The 25,862-nt window shown below is 54.1% G+C and overlaps 1 protein-coding gene and 1 gene segment (V, D, J or C); one reads left to right on the top strand and one right to left on the bottom strand.

The window, feature by feature from the left end:
* Positions 1–12,260: 12,260 nt before the first annotated feature.
* On the top strand, positions 12,261–13,184 carry LOC123351437. The segment is given in 2 exon segments: positions 12,261–12,396; positions 12,490–13,184. Coding segments are annotated over 2 exon segments (423 nt in total).
* Positions 13,185–20,920: 7,736 nt separating this feature from the next.
* Positions 20,921–24,201, bottom strand: LOC123351434 (sulfotransferase 2B1-like). 2 transcript variants are annotated; one of them, XM_044990783.1, is made up of 6 exons: positions 23,981–24,195; positions 23,363–23,571; positions 22,978–23,104; positions 22,464–22,558; positions 21,834–22,018; positions 20,921–21,659 (listed from the first exon to the last, which is right to left on the bottom strand). In XM_044990783.1, exons 1-6 carry the CDS (start codon positions 24,114–24,116, stop codon positions 21,527–21,529), a joined length of 885 nt encoding a protein of 294 aa, XP_044846718.1. In that variant the 5' UTR covers positions 24,117–24,195; the 3' UTR covers positions 20,921–21,526. The 2 variants fall into 2 exon arrangements, with proteins under 2 accessions (XP_044846718.1, XP_044846717.1); XM_044990782.1 differs by lacking the exon at positions 20,921–21,659 and having other exon boundaries at positions 21,858–22,034; positions 23,981–24,201.
* Positions 24,202–25,862: the final 1,661 nt, after the last annotated feature.

Below are 25,862 nucleotides of genomic sequence, written 5' to 3'. Positions count from 1 at the left end.
ACACTCAGGAGAGACCATCAAAACCAATCCCTTCGCACCTTTCAGTCACGAACGCCCCTTCCTTCCACTTAAGAAACCCACAAAAGAAGAGCTTCCTGCCCCGGGCAGAGTCAGTCTGTGCGGACTGCAGCGACTGTGTCAGGGACCTGGCCCTGGACCGAGATTAACCCTTAGAAGCCACATCCCACCAACACGCAGGTAAGAAAGTACCAAACCCCTCAACCCTGCCTCAGGACATCGGAGGCTGGATCAGTACTGGGAATAGGCCCCGTCCCCTGGTGGTCTATAGGGAGCTGGCTGATTACGTGTTGCTGACCCGTCTTATGGTAACAGGAGCCAGAGACACGTGGAATGTTTCCTGAACAGTATTTGGTTGGTGAGCAATTCCTGTAGCTGCCACAGTGACATTATGAGGCCATGAATGGGAGAGTGGGGACAGCAAGGCAGTGGGGAACAGGAGGGCACGCGGGGCTTGGGGATTGGAAATGGGAAGGAAGACAGGGTTGGGTGTTGGAGACCAGGTGGGGAGATGGGAGGCAGTCCAGGGGCAGCCAGAGGGCAGGTGGGGTCAGGCTAAAGGGAACGGGAGGGGAGGCAGGGTCTGGTGAGGGGGAACGGGAGGGGAGGTGGGACCGGGTAAAGGGAAACGGGAGGGTAGATGGAGGCTTGGAGGGTGGGGACGGTGATGGCTGGGCGATGGGGAATGAGATGTCAGGTATCAAGTGAATGGGAATGAAAGTGGAGATGGGAGGGGAGGCGTTTTCACCTGGAAATGGCCAATGGGCAGGGAGGTGCCTATGAGACAGTCTCTCTTAAACCATGGCTCATTCTGTGAAAAAGATTGAGAAGCCCTGATGAAATCCACAGGATTGGGGTTTATTTTAGCAAACTTGAGTTTAAAATGTTGGTGCCAATTGCTCTGAAAATTTGAACCTCTCAGAGCTCTGCCTGGTCCTGGGATGCAGAGGGGAGTTTATATATTTCCTCCGTAGCTTGTGAGATGCTTAGAAATTCTGTAGCCACTTGCCTTCATTAGGATGGTATGGATGAAGATATATTGTGGAATGATTTTAGAACATATTAGCTAGTTGAACTGGACAGGAACCAAATATTTCATTTCTCAGGATTATTAAAAAGAATTCCAGTCTCAATTGAAACACAAAAACATTCAATATTTCCCATGAAAGAAAATTCTAAATTCTTTTTTTGATCTAGGTCATTTGAAATCTTTTGTTTCAACTTTTTAAAATGTCAACATTTTATATGCAAAATAATGAATTTCATTTTTAAATAAAAAATTAAAATACTCCATTCTGAAAATGTTGAAATGCTTCACTTTGCTTTGTTTTTCAAAAGGAAATTTTATCAAAATCAGCAGGTTTTTTTCTAGATATTTCGATTTCAACTAAAACACTATTTGTCCTTGAAAAATCATTTTAATGAAAAATGTCCACGTTTGATTAGCTAATCAATGCGCATTCTAATAAATGTATTTGCAGACTCTAGCTTTTACATAGGTCCTAGGGATGCTGCTGCACTCTCTGGGGCTTGAAGTGGTTTCCATCATAAACAGGGTTATAGTTTGGTGCAATGGCTGTCAGCACCCCCACTATACAAATTGTTCCAGTGGGCCTGACCTTTTATCCTCATCAAGATAAGCTTCCAGAGACATGACATTTGTTCTTTGTTTGGTCAGTACAAGATCTGCACCGCCTGAACCCACACCTAGATGGCAGCACTTATTCATAATCCCGTTCTCCTGGACATGACTCACATAATCTTCATGGTGGCCTATAGCCTGGCCTTCCTCTTGGGCATGGTGGGAAATGGCTGGATCATCCTCATCACTGGCTTCCAGGTGAAGAAGACAGTCACTCCTATGTGGTTCCTTAACATGGCCATTGCTAACTTCATCTTCACCTCCTTCCTACCCTTCAGAGTTATCTACACAACCTTGGGTTTTCGTTGGTTCTTGGGCACCGTGATGTATAAGTTGACCATTATTGTCACCTCGCTCAACATGTTCACTAGGGTTTTCCTCCTCACTGTCATCAACGCCGACCACTGCATCTCCATGGCCTACCCTGTGTGGTCCCAGAACCACAGGTCGCCACACCTGGCTTCTTTGGTTATTCTGGCCATATGGATCCTATCCCTTGCATTGAGCTTGCAGTACTGTAATCTCTGGGATTCCATGAGCTCATCTTCAGAGTGGACCATCACCTCTGGCAATCTGACAAGTGTCCAAGAGAACCTTTTGCTGAGAAAACGAAGGATGATGGCCCATGTTGCTATCCACTTCCTGGTTGGGTTCCTGGTCCCATTAGCCTTGATCATCACCTTCTACATTCTTCTAGCTGCCAAACTGAGAACAAGCCATCTCACTCAGTCCAGGAAGCCCCTCAATGTCCACCTTGCCTTGATCCTGATCTTCTACCTCTGCTGGCTCCCATATCACGTCATTTACTTCCTGCGGGTCTCAGGTGATGCAGTACATTCAGTGATGGACAAATCCCTGGACATAGGCATCCTCTTTGCCGATGGCCTGCCCTATTTGCACAGCTGCCTCACTCCCATCGTCTTCCTTTCCATGGGCCAGGAGTTCATGGCCTGCAGGGAAAATGCATGTAACTACCAAAATGCTGTGCACTTGGCAGGAGAGCTGGCTGAATAGGGGAGAAATGTTCACGGGGAGATGGGATCCATTCACGAACTATATGCTAGCTCCAGATAATGAGCTTCCTAAGTGTGTTGTGTCCCCTTATAGTAACTGAACTGTACAAGAAGATGACAGCCTACTACTGCTAATGCACTTAGCTGCTCCTTAACCTCTGTGCTTAAAGTGTGGTGCTGAAGTTTCTAGGTTTAATTCCTGCTGATGGCACATGCTGGGGGAGGGGGATCACTACACAAAAAGGGATCGACATTCATGACCAATATTTTTCACAAGGAATGGCTGGGCCTGCAGCGCTTGGGGCACTTGACCACAGGCCTGAGCCGACGGGCGTCTTCCCACCGCTATCAGTGGGGACTGGATCAGATCTTGCTCAGGATGCTTTGCTATCGTGCCACTAAAATGCTGGTCTGTAGCATTCTCTGGTGTTCGCGTCCCTGCTGATATTCTAGGCTCAGTGTCGACATCTAACAGCCTCACAGAACAGCTGGGGTGATTTTCTTTTGCCAATAAAGGGATTTTCTCCCCGTGACGCTCTCATTTGAAATAAGTGGCAGTGGCTCTGTGTTGGGGATGGTCAGTCTTAGCAGCAGCCTTGTGCTTCAGATGGGGTGGCCACCTAGTGGCTAGAAGGGAACAAATTCCAGTGTTCCAGAGTCTGATCCTGCAGCTTCCCTCGCCCATGTGAGGGGACGTGAGGCTCAAAGCCCAGCCCACAAAGCAGTTCAAAGACAGGAGCTGGACCAGATGAGCTGAGGGCCGGGGAGTCAAGACTCCTGGGTTCTACCCTGGAACTCTGAGGGGAAAGGGGTCTCGTGGTTGTGGGGGGCTGGTGGGAGTCAGGAGCACCCGATGAAACTACTGAGCAGCAGCCACAAGGACCATGGGAGCCCAGACTGTCTCTCCAGCAGGCAGCCGCGGTGACACTGGGTCCATGTTCAGTGCTCAGAGCGAGGTTGCTTTATCCTGCAGTGGTGGGTACGGCTGGCGGTTTTGCTTTCTCATACAGTGGGCCACACATAATGCAGTTGAATAGTGAGGGTGGTTTGCTCTTCCGTTCCCCTGTTTTTGGTGGCACTTGGAGCACATTATAGGCAGCCGTTAGCTCAGTCTTCATGCCTGTGTGCGGTGGGAAAGGAAGCTGACTTGTCCGAACGCCAGACAATGGCAGCGATGGGAACCAAATCCTCTCTGCCCACTTCCCCTGCTCGAACCCTGCAGACCCAAATCCCCTCCTCGAGCTGCGGATGGGACCCAGGAGTCCTGACTCTCAGCCCCCCACCCTCCCGACTCTAAACGAGGAGACACAACTTCCCTCCCAGACCTGGAAATACAACTTTGGTGTGTCTTGTTTATTTAGCTGTGAACTCCTTGGGACTCTCTGTTCCTCTATGTTTGTACAACGCCCAGCACAGCAAAGCCCAAACATCAGTAGGGCAGGGACTGTCTCTCGCTGTATCTGGGCAGCGCCCGGCACAACAGGGTCCTAGCACACACAAGGCATCGACCTATCACTATACAGATGTTAACTACGAATGAAACAATGAGATTATCTCAGGTGAGCTGCCACCTGAACTACTTTTGGGGTCTCTCCAGATCGACTCCTGCTCTACACTGTAACATTTAACCCTCTACAGTAGCGTTTGAAACGCACTTTCCGTCCACACACAAAACTGCTTTAGTCAATTATGGTTGGCTCTAAGCAACATCACAAAGTGACTCTGCTCTTTGAGGAATAAAGAACAATTTAGCCCAGATCATTCCAGGCTCAATTGTTTCATGAGACCTGTAAAGGGGCCTTGAGACTCCAGGCGGCATTCGGAGTGGAGCTAACGACTCCTCTCAGCTCCCTCGTTAGCCCCTCTACATCTATCCCCTCCCGTACCAGGGCTCCTACTTCATCCTTCCGCCTCCCAAGGAATATCTCTCTCTGCCCATGTTAATGTAACCAGAGCGTCTCCTCCTGCTATAAACCACTTGTGGTTGTACCTCCGCGAACATCCCCACCAGCACGCGGCACCACAGGCCCGTGATCACACCTGGGGCTGGGACGGTCTCTCACCATTTGTGTGTGTATCACCTGACACAACAGGGTCCTGATCTCATCTGCCTCCTAGTCGCTACCATCATACAGATGTTAAATAATAACCATAATCTGATCCGGTATGGGAATTCCTACATGGTTTCCTGGGCTACTTGGTGACACCACCCAGCTCTGTGCCACACAGATCCACAGGGAATAACCAGGTAAGTACTGAAAAGGCAGGTACTTGGGGTTCAGTCGTGTACCTCAAACCCTAGATTACCAGGAGCTGCACAGCTGCTAGACTCTGGAGAGACGTCTCCCTGAACCGTGGGGACTCAGCAGGAGTGATCCTGAGAACCTCCTACACCAAGGTATTTTAGGGTGAGTGACCTATGTGAAGAAATGTCCTTTCTGGCTGACGTGGACGATACTTGTTATATCATCATCTCTGAATAACTAACAGCTAAAGTTCTTGTTCGGAGGTGGTGCCCGATCAGACTCTAAAGAGGCTCCTATTGTTTATCGATTGCACAATTCACTGGGTTTTTAAGACTGGGAACAGTCAGTCATTAAGAGGAGGAAGCGGAACCATGGCTCTTATCAGCATGAGACCAGTGCCTGCCGGAGATGAACAAGGACAGACAGGGAGAACAGGTGTGGGTGTGTTTTCAGAAGAGCTCTTGCATGAAAGCGTTGTGCCACAGTTTCCCATCTGTAAGAGAGGGGTAAGAGCCCTGCCCTTCCTTGCAGGGGTTTTGGAGGTTAAGGATATGAACGACTGGCAGATACTTCAGCTATGGGGGCCCATATTTTCACCTATTGTTGCCGGCTCAAAGAGCCCGAGGCGGAGCAACAGCAGGGTTCGTTGCCCGGTGTGCGTCGCACTAATTAACACACCAGGGTGGAGAAGCAAAACCAGGTTTATTTGAGCCCAAATAAGGTGCCAGGGAGAAAAAGCATTCTCAAATCCTGCACACCCAGGCGCAGGTGGGGTCCCAGCATTTATACCCCCCTTGTTTGTGTAAGCCTTTTGTTTGGTTTTCCCCCTCACCCCTTCCTTCCCAACAGCAGTTACTTTAAACATTACATTTCAGCGTGTTAGAAAAGTTCCCATTCGCAAGTTTATCTATGGCCTTCACAGCACAAACGCATACAGATTTTCCTCCCCCCTCTCCCCCTCCTCCCCGCCGCTTTTGCTGTTTCAAACTCCTGCATCTGCAAGCTGAGACAGCTGACAGTTACACATTTTGCTTGCAGTCTGTTAGCATCGTAGGCTGGTTAAAGTTCACAGCATGTAAGAAGTTTGGTTCACTTCAGGCCCAAAGTCACAACTTTGGTTTACTCAGGCCTAGTGACACCAACAATTCGGTAGATACATCTCCAGTGGCGGGGGCTGGGGGGCAGGCCTTTCGCAGAGGGAAAGAAGAAATGTTCATGACTTCAACGAGACAATAAAGTGGCAGGAGTTGCAGGCTACAAAGTCTGGGGAATAATGGGAGGGTGAAGACAGACTTGTTGGTTCTACTGGACAGAGCCAGTGGTACAAGACGCTGGGCTTGAGAGAGCAGGGTAAGATCAGACTCATTGTCCCTTCAAGGGAACAGCCCGTAGGGCCTGGGAGAAATTGAGAGGCTGCAGGGCGAGGGCTGGGATATTTGATTAGTTAGCAGAAACTGTGGGCCTGGGGACTGGGGAAGTGTCATAAACATACAGCTCAGGGGAGCATGAAATCCCTCCTTTACCTTGTTGTGTATTTGGTTGTCATTGGTTTTTGTTCCTATGGCAACTGAGTTAGATTATTAGGGGATAGCCCAGCCGGTTTCAGCCGGTTGGGTGAGCTCTCTGTCTGTAAATAAAATGGTGGTTTTGTTAGCTGTCTGCTGTCTGGCCTCAAGTGATTTCTTCCTAAACCGGCTGCCCCCAAGGATATAACAAGTGGCGACGATGGATGGGATTCCAGTGCTGCTCCAGTAACAGAAGGAAGTAGAAGTCAAGGTAAAGAACAAACAAACAAAAATACTGCTTGTTTGCACTGACTGTGAAAGTGAAACTAAAATCATGGCTACTCTGACCAGGCCACTGGAACCGTTTGATGAGAATATAGAGCAGTGGCATGTGTATACTGAGCGTTTTGAGCCTTTTTTTATTGCAAATGACATTACAGAAGCGAAGAAGGTGCCAATATTCTTAAGTGTTGTAGGGGCTAAAACCTACTCCCTGATACTCAGCTTACTACACCCTGTTAAGCCTAAGACTAAATCTTACAGTGACATTGTGGAAATCCTGGGGTCCCATTTTTCCCCAAAACCACTGGTAATTGCTGAAAGATACAGGTTCCACAAAAGAGACCAAAGGGAAGATGAAACAGTTGTACAATTTGTAGCCATTTTGAAAAAGCTAGCAGAACACTGTGAATTTAAAGAGATGTTAAATGATGCCCTGCGTGACAGGTTAGTGTGTGGCCTGTACAGTGAAGCTATACGGAAGCGCCTACTGACAGAGGCTCAGCTTACCTTACAGAAGGCTGTTGATATTGCTGTCTCCATGGAACTGGCTACAAGGGAGGCGCAATACATCGGTGCATCCCCTAGGGTGCAAAAAGTGTCACAAGAACCGACCCACAAAACGGTGCAGAGTCAAGAATGTTACCGCTGCGGTAAGCTGGGTCACCAGGCATCAGAACGCTGGTGTAAGGATCTGGTGTGTCGACACTGTGGCAAAAAGGGACACATAGCGTGTGCCTGTAAACAAAAGAAAAAGAGGCCTGTGGTCTGGCCGACAAAAAGAGGAACCCTGCATACCCTAGAGCAGACCCAGGATGATCAAGGTGACACCTCATCGCAAGAGGAAGTGCCACTGCATGTTTTGTCTTTGGCAATGGGCTCACATGAATACTGGGTAACCCCGTTATTGGATGGCAAACCTATATGCATGGAACTGGACACCGATGCAGCTGTCTCGCTGGTCTCAGAGACTGTGTATAAAGAAAAGCTACAGCATCTTCCGCTTAAGGCAACAAAAACTGTTCTGAAGACGTATTCGGGAGAAGCTGTGCCCATGTTTGGCACTATTGATGTTAAGGTGGAGCTCAATGGACAGGCTGCTAAATTGCCACTGTTTGTGGTGAGAGGTAACTACCCAGCACTAATGGGTAGGTCTTGGCTTGGGAAGATTCAACTGAACTGGGCAGAAGTGCACCGGATGACTAAAGAAGAAACCAGTCTAACCCCTATACTAAGGAAACATGCTGCTGTTTTTGGAGATGATTTGGGAAGTATGAAGGGAATCACTGTGACATTGAACATTAAACCTGACAGTCCACCAAAATATCTGAAAGCCCGAACTGTGCCATATGCCATCAGGCCAAAAGTTGAAGCAGACCTGGAGCACCTGGTCACCAATGGAGTCCTAATACCAGTTACCCATAGTTCATGGGCCACTCCTATCGTTCCAATAGTGAAGAAAGATGGCTCTCTCCGGATTTGCGGTGATTTTAAAGTCACTGTCAACCCAGTGTTGTGTGCAGAGCAATACCCGCTTCCCCGCATCGATGACCTCTTCGCAGGCCTGGCTGGGGGACAAAAGTTCAGTAAGATTGATCTGAGTCAAGCATATTTACAGATGCACGTCGATGAAAAGTCCCAAGAGCTGTTGACTATTGTGACTCATAAGGGGCTTTATCGATACTGTCGCCTACCCTTCGGAATAACATCTGCTCCCGCCCTGTTCCAGAGGGCTATGGACCAGATCTTGTGTGGCTTGTCAGGAGTTCAGTGCTATCTGGATGATATCCTGGTCACTGGAAGAAATGAAGAGGATCACTTAAAGAATTTAGAGGTTACCCTACAAAGACTGGAAGAGTATGGCCTACGAGTTCGCAAAGACAAGTGTGAATTCTTCAAGCCCTCTGCTGAATATTTGGGACACATCATCGATTCTGCAGGTCTTCATAAGGCCCCTGCAAAAGTTAAAGCTATTGTGGAGGCTCCCCCACCTCGAAATGTAAGCCAGCTGCGCTCGTTTCTAGGACTCCTGAACTATTATGGAAAGTTCATCTCACAGTTAGCCACACTGCTAAAACCACTTCATGAGCTCCTTGGGCAGAACAAGGCCTGGAAGTGGACTGAAACCTGTGATGTTGCATTTAACAAAGCTAAGGATGCATTGATAAATTCTGAAGTTCTAACGCACTTTGATCCATCCTTACCACTGCAATTGGCCTGCGATGCCTCCCCTTATAGAGTGGGAGCAGTCGTGTCACATATTATGCTTTCAGGAGAAGAGAGACCTATTGCTTTTGCTTCACGCACTCTAAGCAAAGCAGAAACTAACTACGCCCAAATCGAACGTGAGGCATTAGGAATTGTTTTTGGAATTCGGAAGTTTCATCAGTACCTGTTTGGGCGAAAGTTTACTCTTCTCACAGACCATCGACCTCTGACATCAATTTTTGGACCCTACACAGGCATTCCCCCATTAGCTGCTAGTCGTATGCAACGTTGGGCATTGTTACTTTCAGCACACACATATGAAATCAAATATCGGAAATCCACTCTGCACGGCAATGCAGATGGCCTCTCAAGGTTGCCTTTGCCGGTCAAACACCAAGATAGTGCCCAAAAGGAAATCTTCTACTTTGAACAGGTAGAGAATACACCCATCACTGCTACTCAGATAAAGAAGGCAACCTGCATTGACCCAGTATTGTCCCAAGTTATGGACCTAGTGATGCATGGAAAATCTCAACAAACCTCTCCGGTCTCATCCGACCTTGTTCCCTACATGTCCAGGCAGACGGAGTTATCGGTCCAATCTGGTTGTTTGTTGTGGGGGAGACGTGTCATTATTCCACCACCACTGAGATCACAGATGTTAGAACAGCTACATTCCAGTCACTGTGGAATAGTGCACATGAAGGAAATTGCACGAAGCTATTTTTGGTGGCCTGCATTGGACAGTGCTATTGAAGAGAAGGCAAAAGCTTGTATGTCATGTCAGGGTGTGAGGAATGCACCCCAGTGGGCACCCCTACACCCATGGGACTGGCCTGAAAACCCGTGGCAATGTAGTCACATTGACTTTGCTGGCCCCCTTGAAGGAAGCATGTTCTTGGTGGCAGTAGATGCCCATTCTAAATGGCCAGAAGTCTCTATAATGCAGTCCACTACTGCAGAGAGTACTATTCAAAAGTGTCTGGATACCTTTTTACTTTCCTACAGAAACACACCTCATACTACGACCCACGCATCTCCGGCCTTTCTAATGATGGGACGACAGCTGCGCACTTGCTTTGATCTGCTGAAACCTTCTGAACCCCGACAAATTGTGCAACATCAGCAGCAAAATCAAGTTATCAGACGAGCACCGAGAGCAAAAGAGCGAACTTTTAGCCCAGGACAGCCAGTTTTGGCTCGGAATTATACTTCCAGAGCTAAATGGGTCCCTGCCACAATCATCACTCAAACAGGACCTGTTTCCTACACCGTCCGGACTGCAGAGAATCTTACCTGGCGGCGACATGTAGATCAGCTGTTGCCAGGTCATGCCAGTCTTCAGGACCCATCTGCAGTTGAGGGGTCTGACTTCACCACTTCTGGTGAGACACCGAATCACAAATCACCTGTTTCTGACTGTTCTCCTCCATTACTGCCGGCGGCTGAGATACCCCTTTGCCCAGCACGAGCTGATACCACCTCCTCACCTGTTCGTGCTGCGGAACCAGAGCCCATGGTACTTTCGGGTGCAACACCACCAGAAGTTCGCCGTAATCCACCTAGAGACAGAAGGCCTCCTCATCGGCTGGATCTTTAGCTAGGGCAAACCCACGGTTATGGGAAAAAATAATCCCCAGGGTTTAGCCGGGAATGGAGGCAGTCTACCCTCCTTCTCCAGTCTAGTGTGTGTTTTATTTAGGGGATGTTCTTATTAGGGGGGAGGAATATGTTGTGTATTTGGTTGTCATGGTTTTTGTTCCTATGGCAACTGAGTTAGATTATTAGGGGACAGCCCAGCCGGTTTCGGCCGGTTGGGTGAGCTCTGTGTCTGTAAATAATATGGTGGTTTTGTTAGCTGTCTGCTGTCTGGCCTCAAGTGATTTCTTCCTAACCGGCTGCCCCCCCCAAGGATATAACATACCTGTAAAGGGTTAAGAAGCTCAAATAACCTGGTTGGCACCTGTCCAAAAGCAGGGCCTATTTAAAGGGCCGGGGCTCCAGCTGCCTTTGCTGCACCCATTGCCCGCACCAGCCCTGCACCCCCTGCCCTGCCCACAGCCAGCCCCTGTCTCCAGCAAGCCCTGCACCCCTGCCCGCAGCCAGCCCCTGCTGCACCCCGTGCCCTGCTTCCAGCCCCGCACCGCCTGCCCGCACCAGCCCTGCTGCACCCCCTGTCCTGCCCACAGCCAGCCCCTGCCGCACCCCCTGCCCTGTCTCCAGCCAACCCCTGCCATACCCCCCACGGCCCTGCCCGAAGCCAGCCAGCCCCAACACACCTCTGTGCACACCAGCCCTGCACCCCCTGCCCTGCCCGCACCAGCCCCTGTCTCCAGCCAGCCCTGCACCCCCTGCCCGCAGCCAGCCCCTGCTGCACCCCCTGCCCTGCCCGCACCAGCCCCTGTCTCCAGCCAGCCCTGCACCCCCTGCCCTGCCCGCACCAGCCCTGCACTCTTCTGTCTCCAGTCCTGCCAACCTCTGCCGCACCCCCTGCAGCCCTGCCTGAAGCCATCCAGCCCACCCCACACACCCCTGTCTCCAGCCAGCCCCGCACCCCTTGCCCTGCCTGCAGCCAGACCCTGCCTCCAGCCAGACCCTGCCCTGCCTCCAGCCAGCCCCATGTCCACTGGTGCCTGCAGTTCTCAGGGCAGTAACCCTGCACACCTGCTTCAATGAGGGGGGCAGGGAGCAGCTGGGACCCACACATGTGCACACTCCAAGTGGTCCTTTTCCTTGAATCTTTGTCTAACTCACTTGGTGGTGGCAGCAGTACCCACCCAAGGATAAGGAAGGATTTGTGCCTTGGGGAAGTTTTTAACCTAAGCTGGTAGAAATAAGCTTAGGGGGTCTTTCATGCGGGTCCCCACATCTGTACCCCAGAGTTCAGAGTGAACCCTGACATGGTGGCTGGGTCTCTGTGACTCTGCTCCCAGCTCTGCTGCTTCTGCTTTCCTGGCCCCTCTGGCTGGCCCGGCTCTGCTCCCCAGCTCAGCTCGGGCCCCTGCTCCGTCCTTAGCTCGACCCCACTCTGTCTGACCCAGGCAACTCCAGCTCACAGGGAGGACGGGACCCCCCGGCCTCCTGACTCCCTGATCAGCCTGCCCGCCCTGCCCATCCCGCTCAGAGGCTGACTGAGGCTGACCTGGAGCATTGGCCTCTCCCCATTCTTTTAGTGCTGGCAGCTGGCCAAGCAAAACACCCACTGAATGTCAGTAAGGGGACAACAGCCCCTCCCACTGGGGCGAGTCGATCAGATCAGGGGCAGGAGGAGAGTGTGTCTCGTACAAGGCGGGGGCATGCAAATGAGTGAGACGGTTTCCTGTTTAAATCTGTGCCTCTCTCTGCCCAGGCTGCACCCGGAGACCCGATTCGCAGCCTCCTGGGTCTGAGCAGTTCCCAGCCAGTCGCCTGAGAACTTTCCGCTCCAGCACCAGGAAAAATGAGAATTTTGCTCCTTTTAAGTTTTGTGGTAGCAGCTTTAGAAGGTACGTTCCTCCCTCTGAATAACTGCAGAGTTAGAGGAATATTGTGTTATCGCTATTTCTATACCGATAGTAATGGCCTGTCTTTATTCTCAGGTGTCCGGTCCCAGGTCAAGCTGGTGGAGTCCGGAGGCGGGGTGAAAAGCCCTGGAGAGTCTGTTTTCCTCACCTGCAAAATCTCCGGGTTCATCTTCAGCGATTCCTACATGAGCTGGCTCCGACAGGCTCCAAGAAAGGGACTAGAATGGGTCAGTTCTATAAACCCCGATGGGAGCCAGACACGCTACCGTGATTCAGTGAAAGGCCGATTCACCATCTCCAGGGATAATTCCAAGAATGAGCTGTATCTGCAAATGTCCAACCTGGAACTCGAGGACTCCGCCGACTATTACTGTGAGATAGGCACAGTGACACCCCCTTCTCCCAGCAGCCACGTGGGGGCAGCAGTGACAGTCACCCCACTTCAGGCTTAGACAAGAGACCTGGCAACTGGGTGAATGTAACACAAACCTACCGTTTGTGTTACATTCCCCCTACGGTTACGCACATCTTCTTGTCAACTATTTGAAATGGCACATCCTGATGATCACTACAAAAGTTTTTTTTTTCTCCTGCTGATAATAGCTCACCTGAATTGATTTATGTCATTAGAGTTGGTAAGGCAACCTCCATCTTCTCTTGTTCTCTGCATATATATATCTCTCGCTACTGTATTTTCCACTGCATGCATCTGATGAAGTGGGTTTTAGCCCACGAAAGCTTATGCCCCATTAAATGTGTTAGTCTCTAAGGTGCCACAAGGACTCCTCATTCTTTCTACCGTCAATGTCTCCCTTTCCTTCCCAGAGCCCCCCTGAGCCTGCGGTGCGCAGGTCCCTCGCTTCATCGGGGAACCCCAATCCGGAGTGAGTCCAGTTTTGCGTCACTCTCCCCTCCGAGACCTGGCACGTTGGCTCTCCCGGGGCCCGTCTCAGTGTCAGACTCACAGGACAGCCCCCGCCAGTGTACAGGAGACAAGCCCATTGCGGGACTGCTCCAGCGCCCGTCAGAGTCAATAGGGTTTATCCCCCTGCCCTCATTGGGGTTTGCCTCACACCCAATGGATGGAGCAAATTCCTCATGGCGCCAAACCCTCCGCTAGTGTAAAGTCACTGCAACTGCTTTCAGTGTCCGTGAGTTACTCCTGACTGACACCAGGGGGGCTCTGGGCCTTTCAGCAAACCGGGACCTTTATTGCAATAACGCAGCGGAAGGTGATTAGTTCATTATAACGATGTGGGGCCCCTCGCCGTGGCGTCTCCCCCCTTCACAAGCGGTTATTGCCTCTATCCCCACAACCCCCCCACGGTGAGGCCGGGGAATTATCACAGCCCCTGGTTCAAAGAGGCGGGACTGAGGCAGAGAGGTGGAGGCTGGGGTATGGAAAGGAGCCATTCCGAGTCCGGGCGGGGTTGAGCTCACCCAGCGCCTGAATAAACCCCACGCCGCTGAGCCGGGGAACGTGGCACTGCTGGGACTTTCCAAAGCGGCTCGTGGATTGTTTCCACCCACCCGCCATTGGGAAATCCCTGCCCGGGCTCTGCGCTGGTGTCAGTGGGTGGAGCTGAGACGTCCCAACCCACAATAAAGTTCCACGATGTCCTGGAGTCCCCATGGAGATAAAAGTCTTCACTCAGCCCAGGGCTGGTACTCAAGGCATTGGGGGAGTTGCGTGACTAACGGGGCTGGATGAACGTTTTGTGGGCCCGGCGCCAAACATCTTTGTGGGCCCCCATGGAGGCAATGGAGCCTGGCGTGCGGGGTCGGTCCCCAGAGCGAGGGGCCAGCCAGAGGCAATGGGGCCTGGCATGGCAGGGGCACTGTTTACAAACCAGCAGTTGCCAGACACACAGTGCCCTGACTGGCCCTGTGCTGCCATGGTGCCCCTTCCCCTCGGGGGCAGGCCCATGCTGAGCCACAAACCCCTCCCCCGGCCAACACCGGAACACCCCCCTCCCCCGATTCCCTATGGCCAGAGCCCCCCTGGACCTGCTATGCCCAACACCTCCCCTCACCCACCCTACAAATGCACAGCACCCTGCACAACACCCCCCTCGCCCAGCACCCCCCTGCCCACAGCCCCACCACCAGGGCCGTCCTTAGGCTTTGTGGGGCCCTACACAGTATTATTAAACTGGGGCCCCTATGTCTGAGTTGGGGCACAGCCACCACCCCCGCCCATGGACCCCCAGAACCCCCCCCCCCAATGCTGACACACACTGAGCTTCGTACGCAGCAGACGCTGCACCAGCCGGGGCTCGCAGCCCGGGGGGGAGGGACGAGGCACCAAAGGACACCGAGCCGCCCGGCCCGTCTCACGGCGGCTGAGAGTCACCACAGAGCCCCGGGTACCCTCTCCCTCACGCACAATGCGCCCGCCGGTGCATTCGGCCCTGGGAATACGGCCTCTGCCTAAGGAGACTGCAGCGCGCGCTGGGTGTGCGGGCGCCGACCCGCCCTGTCCTGCTGTCCCGGTGGTGGCCCAAATTTTCCGGTGCCCTAAGAACGGCCCTGCCCACCGCAACGGCCCAGCACCCCACACAGGAGCTCCATTCCCTAGTGCCCAACACACACAGATCTTCCCCGTCACCTCAGCCCAGCACCCCCACAGACCCACTCCCCACCCCGGCCTCCCGGCCGCACTCACCGGCCCTTCTGGGAGGTGACTGTCTGACGGGCTGAGCCGGCAGCGCAGCCAGGGCTAGTCCCAGGGCGGGGAATCGCTCCGGCCCCTCGGGAGTGCCGTGATCAGCCAGGCCAGGGCCTGCTCCGCCCGGGGTCCCTCAGGTCCCTCTTCCCTGGAGGGGCCCAGCCAAGCCCCCCCACCGTCACCCCCCCACACAGACCTGGCTGAGACTGCCCAGGCTTCTGCACCAGTCCCAGGCAGCTCAGCTCTGGGGAGACAGGTCATACCCGGAGCCGGAGGGGCTCTGGGGTCCAGCCAGGGGCAGAGAGGAGCAGGGGGTGGAGAGGAGCCCTCGGACGGAGGAGGAAGTGGTGGGTGTGGGGAGCCAGGGGGGTCTCAGGGCTCAGTGCAAGTGGAGCAGGCTGGGGCCCCTCTGAGCATGGGCCCGGCTCAATGGAGCCACTGGTGCCATTGTAAACCTGACACTGCCATCACCCTTGGGGGACCACTGCTGCACACAGGTGAGCCGCATAGGGGCCGGGGGGGGCGGGGAGCCGCAGGCTGAGAGAAGACCCTCCCTTGATTCCCTGCTCACCCTCAGCAGCGAGATCTCTTCCATAACGGAACAGCCTGTGGAAAGTGTGGGGACAGGAATGACTATCAGCCCCCCTACGGTGCTGGCTCTCCCAAGAGCCCCGTGCCCAGTGTACAGCAGGGTCCGGGAAGAGTGATGTCCCCATCTCTGCCCCTGTGGCTATTCACCATTTTGGGGTCTTGTGGCTCGTGTGCCGGGGGTCAGGCAGGCAGTGACAGGCGTGTGCGTCCTGGCTGTGTTTTAAAGCACTGAATCAGTGTTGTCTGCATTGCAAACAACACTGCTTCTGTAAAATGTTGTGTTTAAGCCTCACAGAGATGACCTTGGGAGGCCAGATTCCTTATTGGCAGCAGAACGGCTGCTTAGAATTAGAAAGTGGGGAGAGATAGTTCAGTGGTTTGAGCATTGGCCTGCTAAATTCAGGGTTGTGAGTTCAATCCTTTGGGGGGGCCATCTGGGGATTGGTCCTGCTCTGAGCAGGGGGTTGGACAAAATGATCTCCTGAGGTCCCTGCCAACCCTAATAATCTATGATTCTAAAGCAGCCAAGATCTGAGGAGGACTTTTGCTGTGAGGTTATGATGCCCTCCACCGCCAGGACACAGGAGTAGTGGGACAGCAAGAACAGGGGATCTCAAACTGGGGTTGGGAACCCCTCAGGGGGTCACGAGGTTATTATGTGGGGGGTCATGAGCTGTCAGCCTCCACCTCAAACCTCACTTTGCCTCCCGCATTTATAAGGGTGTTCAATATATTTAAAGGTGTTTTCATTGCTAGGGGGGGTCGCACTCAGGGGCTTGCTGTGTGAACGGGGTCACCAGTGTGAACGTTTGAGAACCACTGGAGAAGAGGGACTCACACCCCCCGGCCAACACACTGTTATCGACCTCCTGGCTCCAGTCTCTACCCGCGGCATCCCACTCCTCCCCCCTCACGGTCCAGCACTGGGGACTCCCACCCCAGGCGCCAACTTCTTCCAGCGCCGGTGGGTGCTCGAACCCCCCGGCCCCACCCCAACTCCACCCCCATTCCAACCCCTTCCCCAAATCCCTGCCCCAACCCCCCCTCCTCCCCCCTCCCTCCCGGAGCTCGCTACAGCTGTTTGGCGATAGCACGCGCTGGGAGGCAGGCGGCGGAGCGGGGACACAGCGCGCTCAGGGGAGGAGGCAGAGGCGGAGGTGAGGCAGGGCGGGGAGCTTGGCTGCCGGTGGGTGCAGAGCACCCACTAATTTTTCCCCATGGGTGCTCCAGCCCGGGAGCACCCACGGCGTCGGCGCCTGTGACTGCCACTACCCAGTGCACTCAACACCCAGCCAGCTGCGGTTTGCACCCGCTGCATCGTTCTCCAAAGGAGAAGGCTGGGTGCGATCCCGGGACATACACAAATCTGTAGCCGTCCCGGGACCCCTCCTCCTCTTGAGACCTTCCCTTCCCCCGTCCCCCTCCCTGCTGATGATTTCTTTCTTTTGACTCTCTCCTCCAGCTGTTGTCTTTTAATAACAGAACTGTGCTGGTTTGAAAGCAATCTTTATCCTATTAAGTGAAAGCAACCAGGGCCGCCGGGGGGGGGGGGGGCAAGTGGGGCAATTTGCCCCGGGTCCTGCAGGGGCCCCCACGAGAATGTCAGAGGCTCCCCCCCCCCCGCCATCACCTTCCCCCACCCCCCAGCTTCTCAGCACCGGGCACCCCACGACCTCATCCCCCACCGCCCTGACCCCAAGCTCTGAGCCCAGCCCCTCTGGGTCGCGCACCCCCCCGACCCCATCCCCCCCCTCCTAAAAATGAATATTTCCAGGGATTTTCTCCTTTCCCCGAGTAGAAATTATAAAAGCAGTGATCTTGGAAATAAGACATTTGTTTTTTATGATAAATAATAATTAATAATAGTGTGTAATAAGCATGTCATAAAAACAAATGTTTAGGAGGGGGTTTGTGAGATGACGTTTTAGTGAAAGGGGTTCACAGGTTGCTAACGTTTGGGACCCGCGGGTGTCCGCCGATGCCTTCTGCTGGGTGGAACACGTCAGCTCGGCTTCGTGCGTAAGCGCGTTCACTCGCACACTCAGCATTCAGAGTCCAGTGATCCGCACGCACGGACAGAAGGCTCAGCTGCCCATTTGGTTTCCTCACAGCTATTGCCTTGCGCCAGACACATGCAGCCACCTCTGGCCAGGAACAGCCGCTTAGCAGCTGCACAGGGCTGATTCAGCCAATGCAGAAATACAGCCACTGCTCGGGGGGGGGGGGGGGGACACCTGGTGTTTAACAGCTGCACAACACTGGCACGCAGGGCTCGGTCACCAGTACTGGGGCGGAATGCAGTTGTCTCTGGGGTGGGACATGGAGACCATGTCACAGCTGCAGGGCAAAGTTCACCCCGGTGCTTACCAAAATGCCCTGAGATTTTCAATGTGAACACAGAACAGAGAACTGGGGTGGCTTTTTAAGGTCCCACGTGGTACTCAGTCAAGTAAGGCCCCATTAACCCTTTCGATCTGTTGGGTTTTTTTAATTCTCTCTTCGACAATTTCTGTTGCATTTTTCCTATTTTGAATCATTTTGTTCCTTCTCTTTAAGCAAAGAGAATAATTCCAAGGATTATTTTTGTATTAAAAGAGCAACAGAGTCTGGGGGGGGGGGCGGGGCTGCCCGGACACAGCAAGAGACAATCCCTGCACCGGGGGGGCCCCACTGTGCTGGGTGCTGCACAACCAGGGTCAGTCTGGGTCCCGTGTTAAAGATGGGAAACTGAGGCACAGAGTGATGCAGGGGCTTGCAGAGGGCAACACAGGGATTCTGTGGCACAGGCATGACTTAAACTCAGCTCTTCCGAGTCCTAGTTTAACCAGAGGCCCAGCCTTGCTCGCTGGGTGACTGCCTGGAACATGGATCTCCTCCGGGCCCTGCCCCAGTCTCCCCAGAAGAGCTGTCTGGAAGCCCCCCCCTCTCTGTGCTGGCCCCAGGGCAACCCTCACTGGGCCACTTTTATTTTTTACACTCAGCTGCCTCGCCACCTACTGGCAAAAGAGAGAAAAAGCGAGATTGTTTCTAAAACAAACGGAGTCTCTTCTTTCTTTCAACTGCAATAGCAAGAGGAGGCTCGGAAGCCAGGCCCCACTATGGGAGGAGACTGGGGACCAGGGATTAGAGCACGAGAGGCTGCAGGTCAGGACGCCTGGGTTCTCTTCCCAGCTCTGAGAGGGGAGTAGGATCCAGTGGCTGAGGGTTGGGAGTCAGGACGCCTGGGTTCTCTTCCCAGCTGTGGGAGGGGACGGGGAGTAGGATCCAGTGGCTGAGGGTTGGGAGTCAGGACGCCTGGGTTCTCTTCCCAGCTGTGGGAGGGGCCGGGGAGTGGGATCCAGTGGCTGAGGGCTGGGAGTCAGGACGCCTGGGTTCTCTTCCCAGCTGTGGGAGGGGAGCAGAGTCTAGGGGGTTAGCGCAGCAACTCGTTACTGAGCCCCAAGATTCCTGGGTTCTCGGCGCCTCGGCGTGTCCTTTGGCTTCTGCCTGCCCTCCAAGGCTGATGCTCAGGGGCCAGTCAGGCAAGCCCCGGCAGGAGGCAATTCCACCCCTCGCTAATGCCACAAACCAGCAAATAATACAGAGGGATTTAGACAGATTAACGAACAACCTCTGCTGCCGAGGCTGGAGGAGAGCAGCTGGCTTGACAGCTCCACGAGAAGGGGAGGCTCCACACCAGCATCCACCCCCACTGTCAAACAACTGTCCTTTGCCACGATGCCTTCAGAAACCTTGCCAATGCGTGGGCAGCTGAGACCCTGCTCACCACGCCCATGTGCTCCCAGTGGTGGTCCTGGCCTGGAAGCTTTCGAGGGCAGGGGCTGCCTTTTGGGTGGTTATGCAGCATCTATGCAATAGGGCTCGTGTGGGTAGGAGGCTCTAGTGGTTCAAGCAGCGGGGACCTCGGAGTCAAGATTCCTGGGTTCTAGCCCCACATGAGGCTAGTATCTAGCGGATAACCTTGGGGGCTGGGAATCAGGACACCTGGGTTCTGTTCGGCAGCAGAGGGAGCGCTAGTGGTTACAATGGCAAGGCTGGGACGGAGCAGCACCGTTTGGGCTTTTTGAGTCAGTGGGTGCCCCCAGTGCTCCCCAGCACAGGAGCATGGCGCATAAGCTGAGCTGTTGGTGCGATCCAGGCTGGCAGGGAGGATACCAGGGCAGATGGGCCCATGGCTCTGAGCGGATGCATGGCCCACTCTTCTGCCTGGGTAGGTGGATGGGGAGACACCCCAATGCATGCTGACCCCCACAGCGCCCTCTGCAGGGGGAGCTGTGCCCCATATCCCTCAGTTCAAAGAGCCGCGATACTTTCACCATCCCCAGATCTCCAGTGCCTTAACCGCCTGCCCCAGACCCGGCAGAGTTGTTGAAAAGCACATTTAGCACAGTGACCACTGACCCGCAGCTCGTCAGGTATAAATAGCCACGTTCATCACCCTGGGCGAACAGGAAACAAGTGCTACACAGAGAGATTTGATTTCTTCTGTTTTCTTTTAAATGAGCAAACGTAGTGGCTGTTGGAAAGTATTAATATTGCATATTGCAAACAGGGAACCATACTAGTTGATCAGAAGTACTGGGCTTAAGAGCCCAGGACAGAATCTTTAACACAGGGCCAGCATAGGGCAAAACTGTTACTGTTTATATATTGCTGGAAACCCCAGCTGCAGTCAGGACCCTGTTGTGCCAGGCGCTGCCCAGACACACAGTGAGAGACAGGCCCTGCCCCAGCTGAGATCAGAGCCCTGTTGTGCCAGGCGCTGCCCAGAGACAGGCCCTGCCCCAGCTGAGATCAGAGCCTCGTTGTGCCAGGCGCTGCCCAGACACACAGTGAGAGACCCTCTCCAAAGAGCTTACAATCTGTCTAGACAAAGGCAAAATTATTCTCATTTTAGAGAGGGGGAAACTAAGGCACAAATGAGGTGACTTGCCAACGTTTCTAGCAGAGCTGGGACTCAAACCCAGGCACAAGGCAATCTTCCTCATGCCTCATGCCTGACCTGGGATGAGACAGACCATCAGTCTCATTGGCCTCTCAGCTGAGAGCGACAAGGGGTCACTGGGGACAGCTGGCCTGGTGGCAAAGTGGGGATCAATTCCTGGCTCTACGACCCCCTGTGTGAGCCGGGCAAAACACAGCATCTCTTTTGGCCTCAATTTCCCCACCTAGAAAAGTGGGCCAGTATTGCCCCACCTCACAGGAGGCAGGATAAATTCAGGAAATGTTTTGATGCAGCCACAAAAATTGTAAATCATCTGCATGTTCAAAATTCAGCTTCAGACCGTCCAACCGCAGAAGGGACCATTCCATCATTTAGTCTGACCTCCTTGTAACCCAGACCAGTGAGTTCACCCTGGTCCCCCTGCACCGACTCCAATAACATCTCAAAAGGCATCCTGGCTTGATTGGAAGCCAGGGAGAGGAGCAGCCAACACTTCCCCAGGCAGTTTGTCTCAATGGTTAATCACCCTCAGTGCCTTATTTCCAGCTGGAATTTGTCTGGCTTTAACGTCCAGCCACTGGTTCTTGTTATGCTGGGGGGTTTGCAGCCATATAAGTTGTTAGATCATCTTTGTTTCCAAAGGGATCTGAAAAGCAGGATGGGAACGAGAATCTGTTGGGAGCTGGTTTGGAAATCTGGCCTGGAAGATTTGAGCTGGGTGATTTGCTTGGAAAGGTAGCGAGGGCTGGGAGCTCTCCAGGGTAAATCTGTAACGGAGTTTGTACAGATGATTTTAACCCAGCAAAGGGAAAGAGACCCAGCCATTGAGGACAGGAAGTGAAGACAGCTTGATCCAGGAGGCACAGGGCCGGTGTATTGCGGGTACAGATGTGGCGGGCGCGAGGCCGTCAGTCCCAGGGGAAGGTCATGCCCAGACCCTGCATCCGCTCCCGGTAAATGGTGTCGAATCGCTGGCTCTGTGCCTCCGAGAGATGGTTCCTCCAGTCACCGCAGATCCCTGCAAACCGCAGGGAACATAGTCTAGGGTGCCCCTCACTCCCTACCCACAGCCCCTGCCCCCCAGCCCTGCCCCCACAAGCTCTGCCCATGCCCCTCACTCCCTACCCACAGCCCCTGCCCCCCAGCCCTGCCCCCGCAGCTCTGCTGGTGCCCCTCAGTCCCAGCTCGCAGCCCCCTGCTAGCCCAGGCCTGGACTCAGCTTTCCTCAGGAGCTCCCCCTTCTGGTGGTTCATGTACTCGTCCCTCAGCTGGGAGAAGTTGGACATTTTGTTCCCCTTCATGCTCTGGAAGGAGGCGTTCTCCACCACCGCGGCCACTTGCTCCTCACTCAGCTCCTTCCCCAGGAAGTGGCAGATTCTCTGCACGCTGCCCCGCGGGTCCTGGGGGAGACACCCGCTGCCGTGAAGAGGGTGATTTTAGGGTGACAATTTTATGGCCCACGTGTGCCTCAGTTCCCTCCCCCCGCAGGGTCCTGCTCCCCACTGGGGGCTGAGGCAGAGACGCCTTCAAGGGCAGAGGGCCTTGGCCATGAGCCACGTTGGCCACCTGAGGTCAGACCCTGTTCCAGGCCAGGGGCAGAGGAATGCAAAAGCCAGGAGGAGCCAACACCCGGGACATGGGCGCCGAGGCCTGGGGAGCTGGGGCTGGCAACACCCTAGACCACCACCTGGCTGGGGGGTTACGTGTGGAGATGGCTCAGGGGAGGGGTTACATGTGGGGGTGGCTCAGGGGTGGGGTTACGTGTGGGGGGGCTGGAGGGGCTCTGTGTGGGTATCACCAGGGGGTGGGGTTATGTGGGTGTGGCCCAAGGGGGGGGTTCTCTACCTGCTGCAGCTCCTCGTAGGTGATGGAGAAGAAGTTCTCGTTGCCCTTCAGCCCCATCCAGCCGGTGACGTGGTCGAACCAGGAGCCGTAGGGCACTGTGCAGGGGAGAGCGGCACAGTGACCCCAGAGCTGGCACCACCCGGCCCCTCCACCCACTGTTTAATTTATAATTAAAGTGGTGCCGGGGCTCAAGCAATTTTTTTACATTCATAACTGATGCAGCCAGCCCGGAGGTGCCAGGCTCTGAACTGCCAAGACCGGAGGTGCCAGGGCCCTGGCACAACTTAAGCACTACCTCCACCTAAGTTCCCTCCATGGTGCGCAGCCGGAGGGCCGTGCAGCAGCCTATTAAGCTGTGCTGGGCCCTGGGCAAAGGGCAGCTCAGAGCTGGCTGGGGATGCACAAACTGGATCCCATCAGTGAGTGGCTGGGAGCCCAGGCATTGGCTGGGAGGAGGGTGCCTGCGTATCCCTAGCTGCAGCAGGGCCCCCAAGGACCCCAGGGTGCTGCTCACCGTTCCCGCTCAGGAAGTCCTCGAGGAAGGAGTCCAGTGAGCCAGGGTCCCTGAAGATGCGCAGCAGCTTGGAGAAGTGGTACAGCGAGACCAGGACGTCCTTGGGGCAGCGCAGGGTGTAGATGATCTGGGGGGAGGAGACGGGGGGTCACTACCAATCAGGGGAGGGGGATGCCAAGTGAACCCAGCAATTAGCCACCCACCCCGGGCCATCACCCTCTCTGGAGGGAGAAGGAGTCGCCGCACCCCGCTGCCTGCTCTTTCGCACGCCCACATTGTTGTAACTCACACCCAGCAGCAGCCCTGGATTCACCCCCTTCCCGACACACAGCCCTGTCGGTGCCCCTCAATCCCGACCTGCAGCCCCTGCTCTCCCGCCTCTCACCTTGGCCTTGGAGCGCTGCAGGGACTTGGGGAAGAGCTGGACGGGGAGGTGGGAGCAGAGCAGCCGGGGCAGGGGGTATTTCAGGGCAGCCTCCAGCCCCAGGTGGTTCTCCACCCAGGGCGCCCGCTCCCAGTTCAGCACGCTGCGCACCCAGCTGGGGTCCCCGCCACAACGGATCAGACTCAGAATCTCCAGCATCCAGTTAGTGCCTGGGGATAAAAGGGTTAATGGGCCTGAAACAACCCCTCAACCTGCTAGGTCCCCCTCTGCTCCCAGAGCCAGAGAGAGAACCCAGGAGTCCTGGCTTCCAGCCCCCATCAGCTGAGGTGCATTGACAGCACTAAAATCAGAAGCTCTCACTTTGCTGTGCCAGGGGTCTCCCGGCCCTGCCGGTGGCTCTGGAGAAAGCCTGTGATCAGAGTGTGTCTGCAGGGAGCCAGCCCAGCACCAGGTGGGCGAGTTGGGCCCCAGGGAGCAGCCTGCTTTGTCTCACTCTGGGCCGGAGGTGGGGTACCCGGAGTCTGGCGTCTAGGAAATCAGGTCATGTGACGGGTTTGGTGTTTCCATCTAATGTCCCTACACACACACACACACACACACACACACACTCTCCCCTACCTGACTTGGGGTAGGTGATGTTGAAGACGTCATCGTCCCGCACCTGGAATTCGTTCTCCACGTAGCTCAACTTCTCGGGGGAATAATCCAGGCATGGGAACAGCACTCCCTTGTGGGTGAAGTATTCACGCGCCATGGCAGGGCTGGGACAGAGACAGACTCCCGGCGTCAGTGTTGGTCCCTATGTGCTGCTCGGGGAGCTGTGCTGCAGGGAGCGGTGTGGGGGGTCCTCTCTCCTGAAAGTCAGGGGTCTTTTTTCCAGTCATCTGGGACCTCCCCCGATCGCCATGATTTTTCAAAGATAATGGCCAATGGCTCTGCAATCTCATCGGCCAACTCCCTTAGCACCCTCGGATGCAGCACATCCGGCCCCATGGACTTGTGCTCGTCCAGCTTTTCTAAATAGTCCCGAACTACTTCTTTCTCCACAGAGAGCTGGTCACCTCCTCCCCTTACCATGCTGCAGAGTGCAGCTGTCTGGGAGCCAGGGCCGGCTCCAGACCCCAGCGCGCCAAGCACGTGCTTGGGGCGGCGTCCCGCGGGGAGGGTGGCAGGCGGCTCCGGTGGACCTCCCGCAGATGTGCCTGCAGAGGGGCCGCTGGTCCCGCGACTTCGGTGGAGCATCCGCAGGCATGCCTGCGGGAGGTCCACCGGAGCCGCGGGACTGGCGACCGGCAGAGCGCCCCCCGCAGCGCGCCGCCCTCCTTGGGGCGACAAAATTACTAGAGCCGCCCCTGCTGGGAGCTGACCTTGTCTGTGAAGACAGAGGCAAAAAAAAGCATTGAGTACACTAGCTTTCTCCACATCCTCTGTCACTAGGTTCCCTCCCTCATTCAGCAAGGGACCCACACTTTCCTTGACTTTCTTCTTGTTGCTAACATACCTGAAGAAACCCTTCTTGTTACTCCTAACATCTCCGGCTAGCTGCAACTCCAAGTGTGATTTGGCCTTCCTAATTTCACACCTGCATGCCTGAGCAATACTTTTATACTCCTCCCTGGTTATTTGTCCAATCTTCCACTTCTTGTAAGCTGTTTTTTTTGTGTTTAAGACGAGCAAGGATTTCACTGTTAAGCCAAGCTGGTCGCCTGCCATATTTACTTTTCTTCCTACACATCGGGATGGTTTGTTCCTGCAACCTCAATAGAATCATAGAATCATAGAATTCAAGATCAGAAGGGACCATTATGATCATCTAGTCTGACCTCCTGCAAGATGCAGGCCACATAAGCCGATCCACCCACTCCTGAAATAATTCTCTCCCTTGACTCTGCTGTTGAATGCTCCAAATCATGATTTAAAGACTTCAAGTAGCAGATAATCCACCAGCAAGCGACCCCTGCCCCATGCTTCGGAGGAAGGCGAAAAACCTCCAGGGCCACTGCCAATCTACCCTGGAGGAAAATTCCTTCCCGACCCCAAATATGGGGATCAGCTGAACCCCGAGCATGCGGGCAAGACTCTCCAGCCAGACCCTCTGGAAAAAGGCTAACAATATCCCAACATTGACCCTTTGTACTAATTACCAGTGTGGCACGTTATTGACCTATTGACTAAACCCGTTATCCTATCATCCCATCCCCTCCATAAACTTATCCAGCTTAATCTTAAAGTCATGGAGGTCCTTCGCCCCCACTGTTTCCCTCGGTAGGCTGTTCCAGAATTGCACTCCTCTGATGGTTAGAAACCTTTGTCTAATTTCAAGCCTAAATTTCCTGACTGACAATTTATATCCATTTGTCCTCGTGTCCACATTAGCACTGAGCTGAAATAATTCCTCTCCTTCCCTGGTATTTATCCCTCTGATATATTTAAAGAGTGCAATCATATCTCCTCTTATCCTTCTTTTGGTTAAGGAAAACAAACCGAGCTCCTCAAGTCT

Source organism: Mauremys mutica, chromosome 17 (assembly GCF_020497125.1).
Source record: "Mauremys mutica isolate MM-2020 ecotype Southern chromosome 17, ASM2049712v1, whole genome shotgun sequence".
NCBI classification, from domain to species: domain Eukaryota; kingdom Metazoa; phylum Chordata; order Testudines; family Geoemydidae; genus Mauremys; species Mauremys mutica.
Note: the sequence above shows the minus strand (reverse complement) of the source record. Positions and strands in the feature narration are given on the sequence as shown.

Bases quoted from the DNA above. Each gene is read 5' to 3' on its own strand.
- LOC123351434 (XM_044990783.1), bottom strand. From the start codon at position 24,116: ATGGCGCGTGAATACTTCACCCACAAGGGAGTGCTGTTCCCATGCCTG. The intron at 23,572-23,980 runs GTAGGGGAGAGT...TTTTATCCCCAG, and splicing joins CATCACCTACCCCAAGTCAG to GCACTAACTGGATGCTGGAG. The intron at 21,660-21,833 runs GTCCAGGCCTGG...GGGGCACCCTAG, and splicing joins GAGCTCCTGAGGAAAGCTGA to ACTATGTTCCCTGCGGTTTG.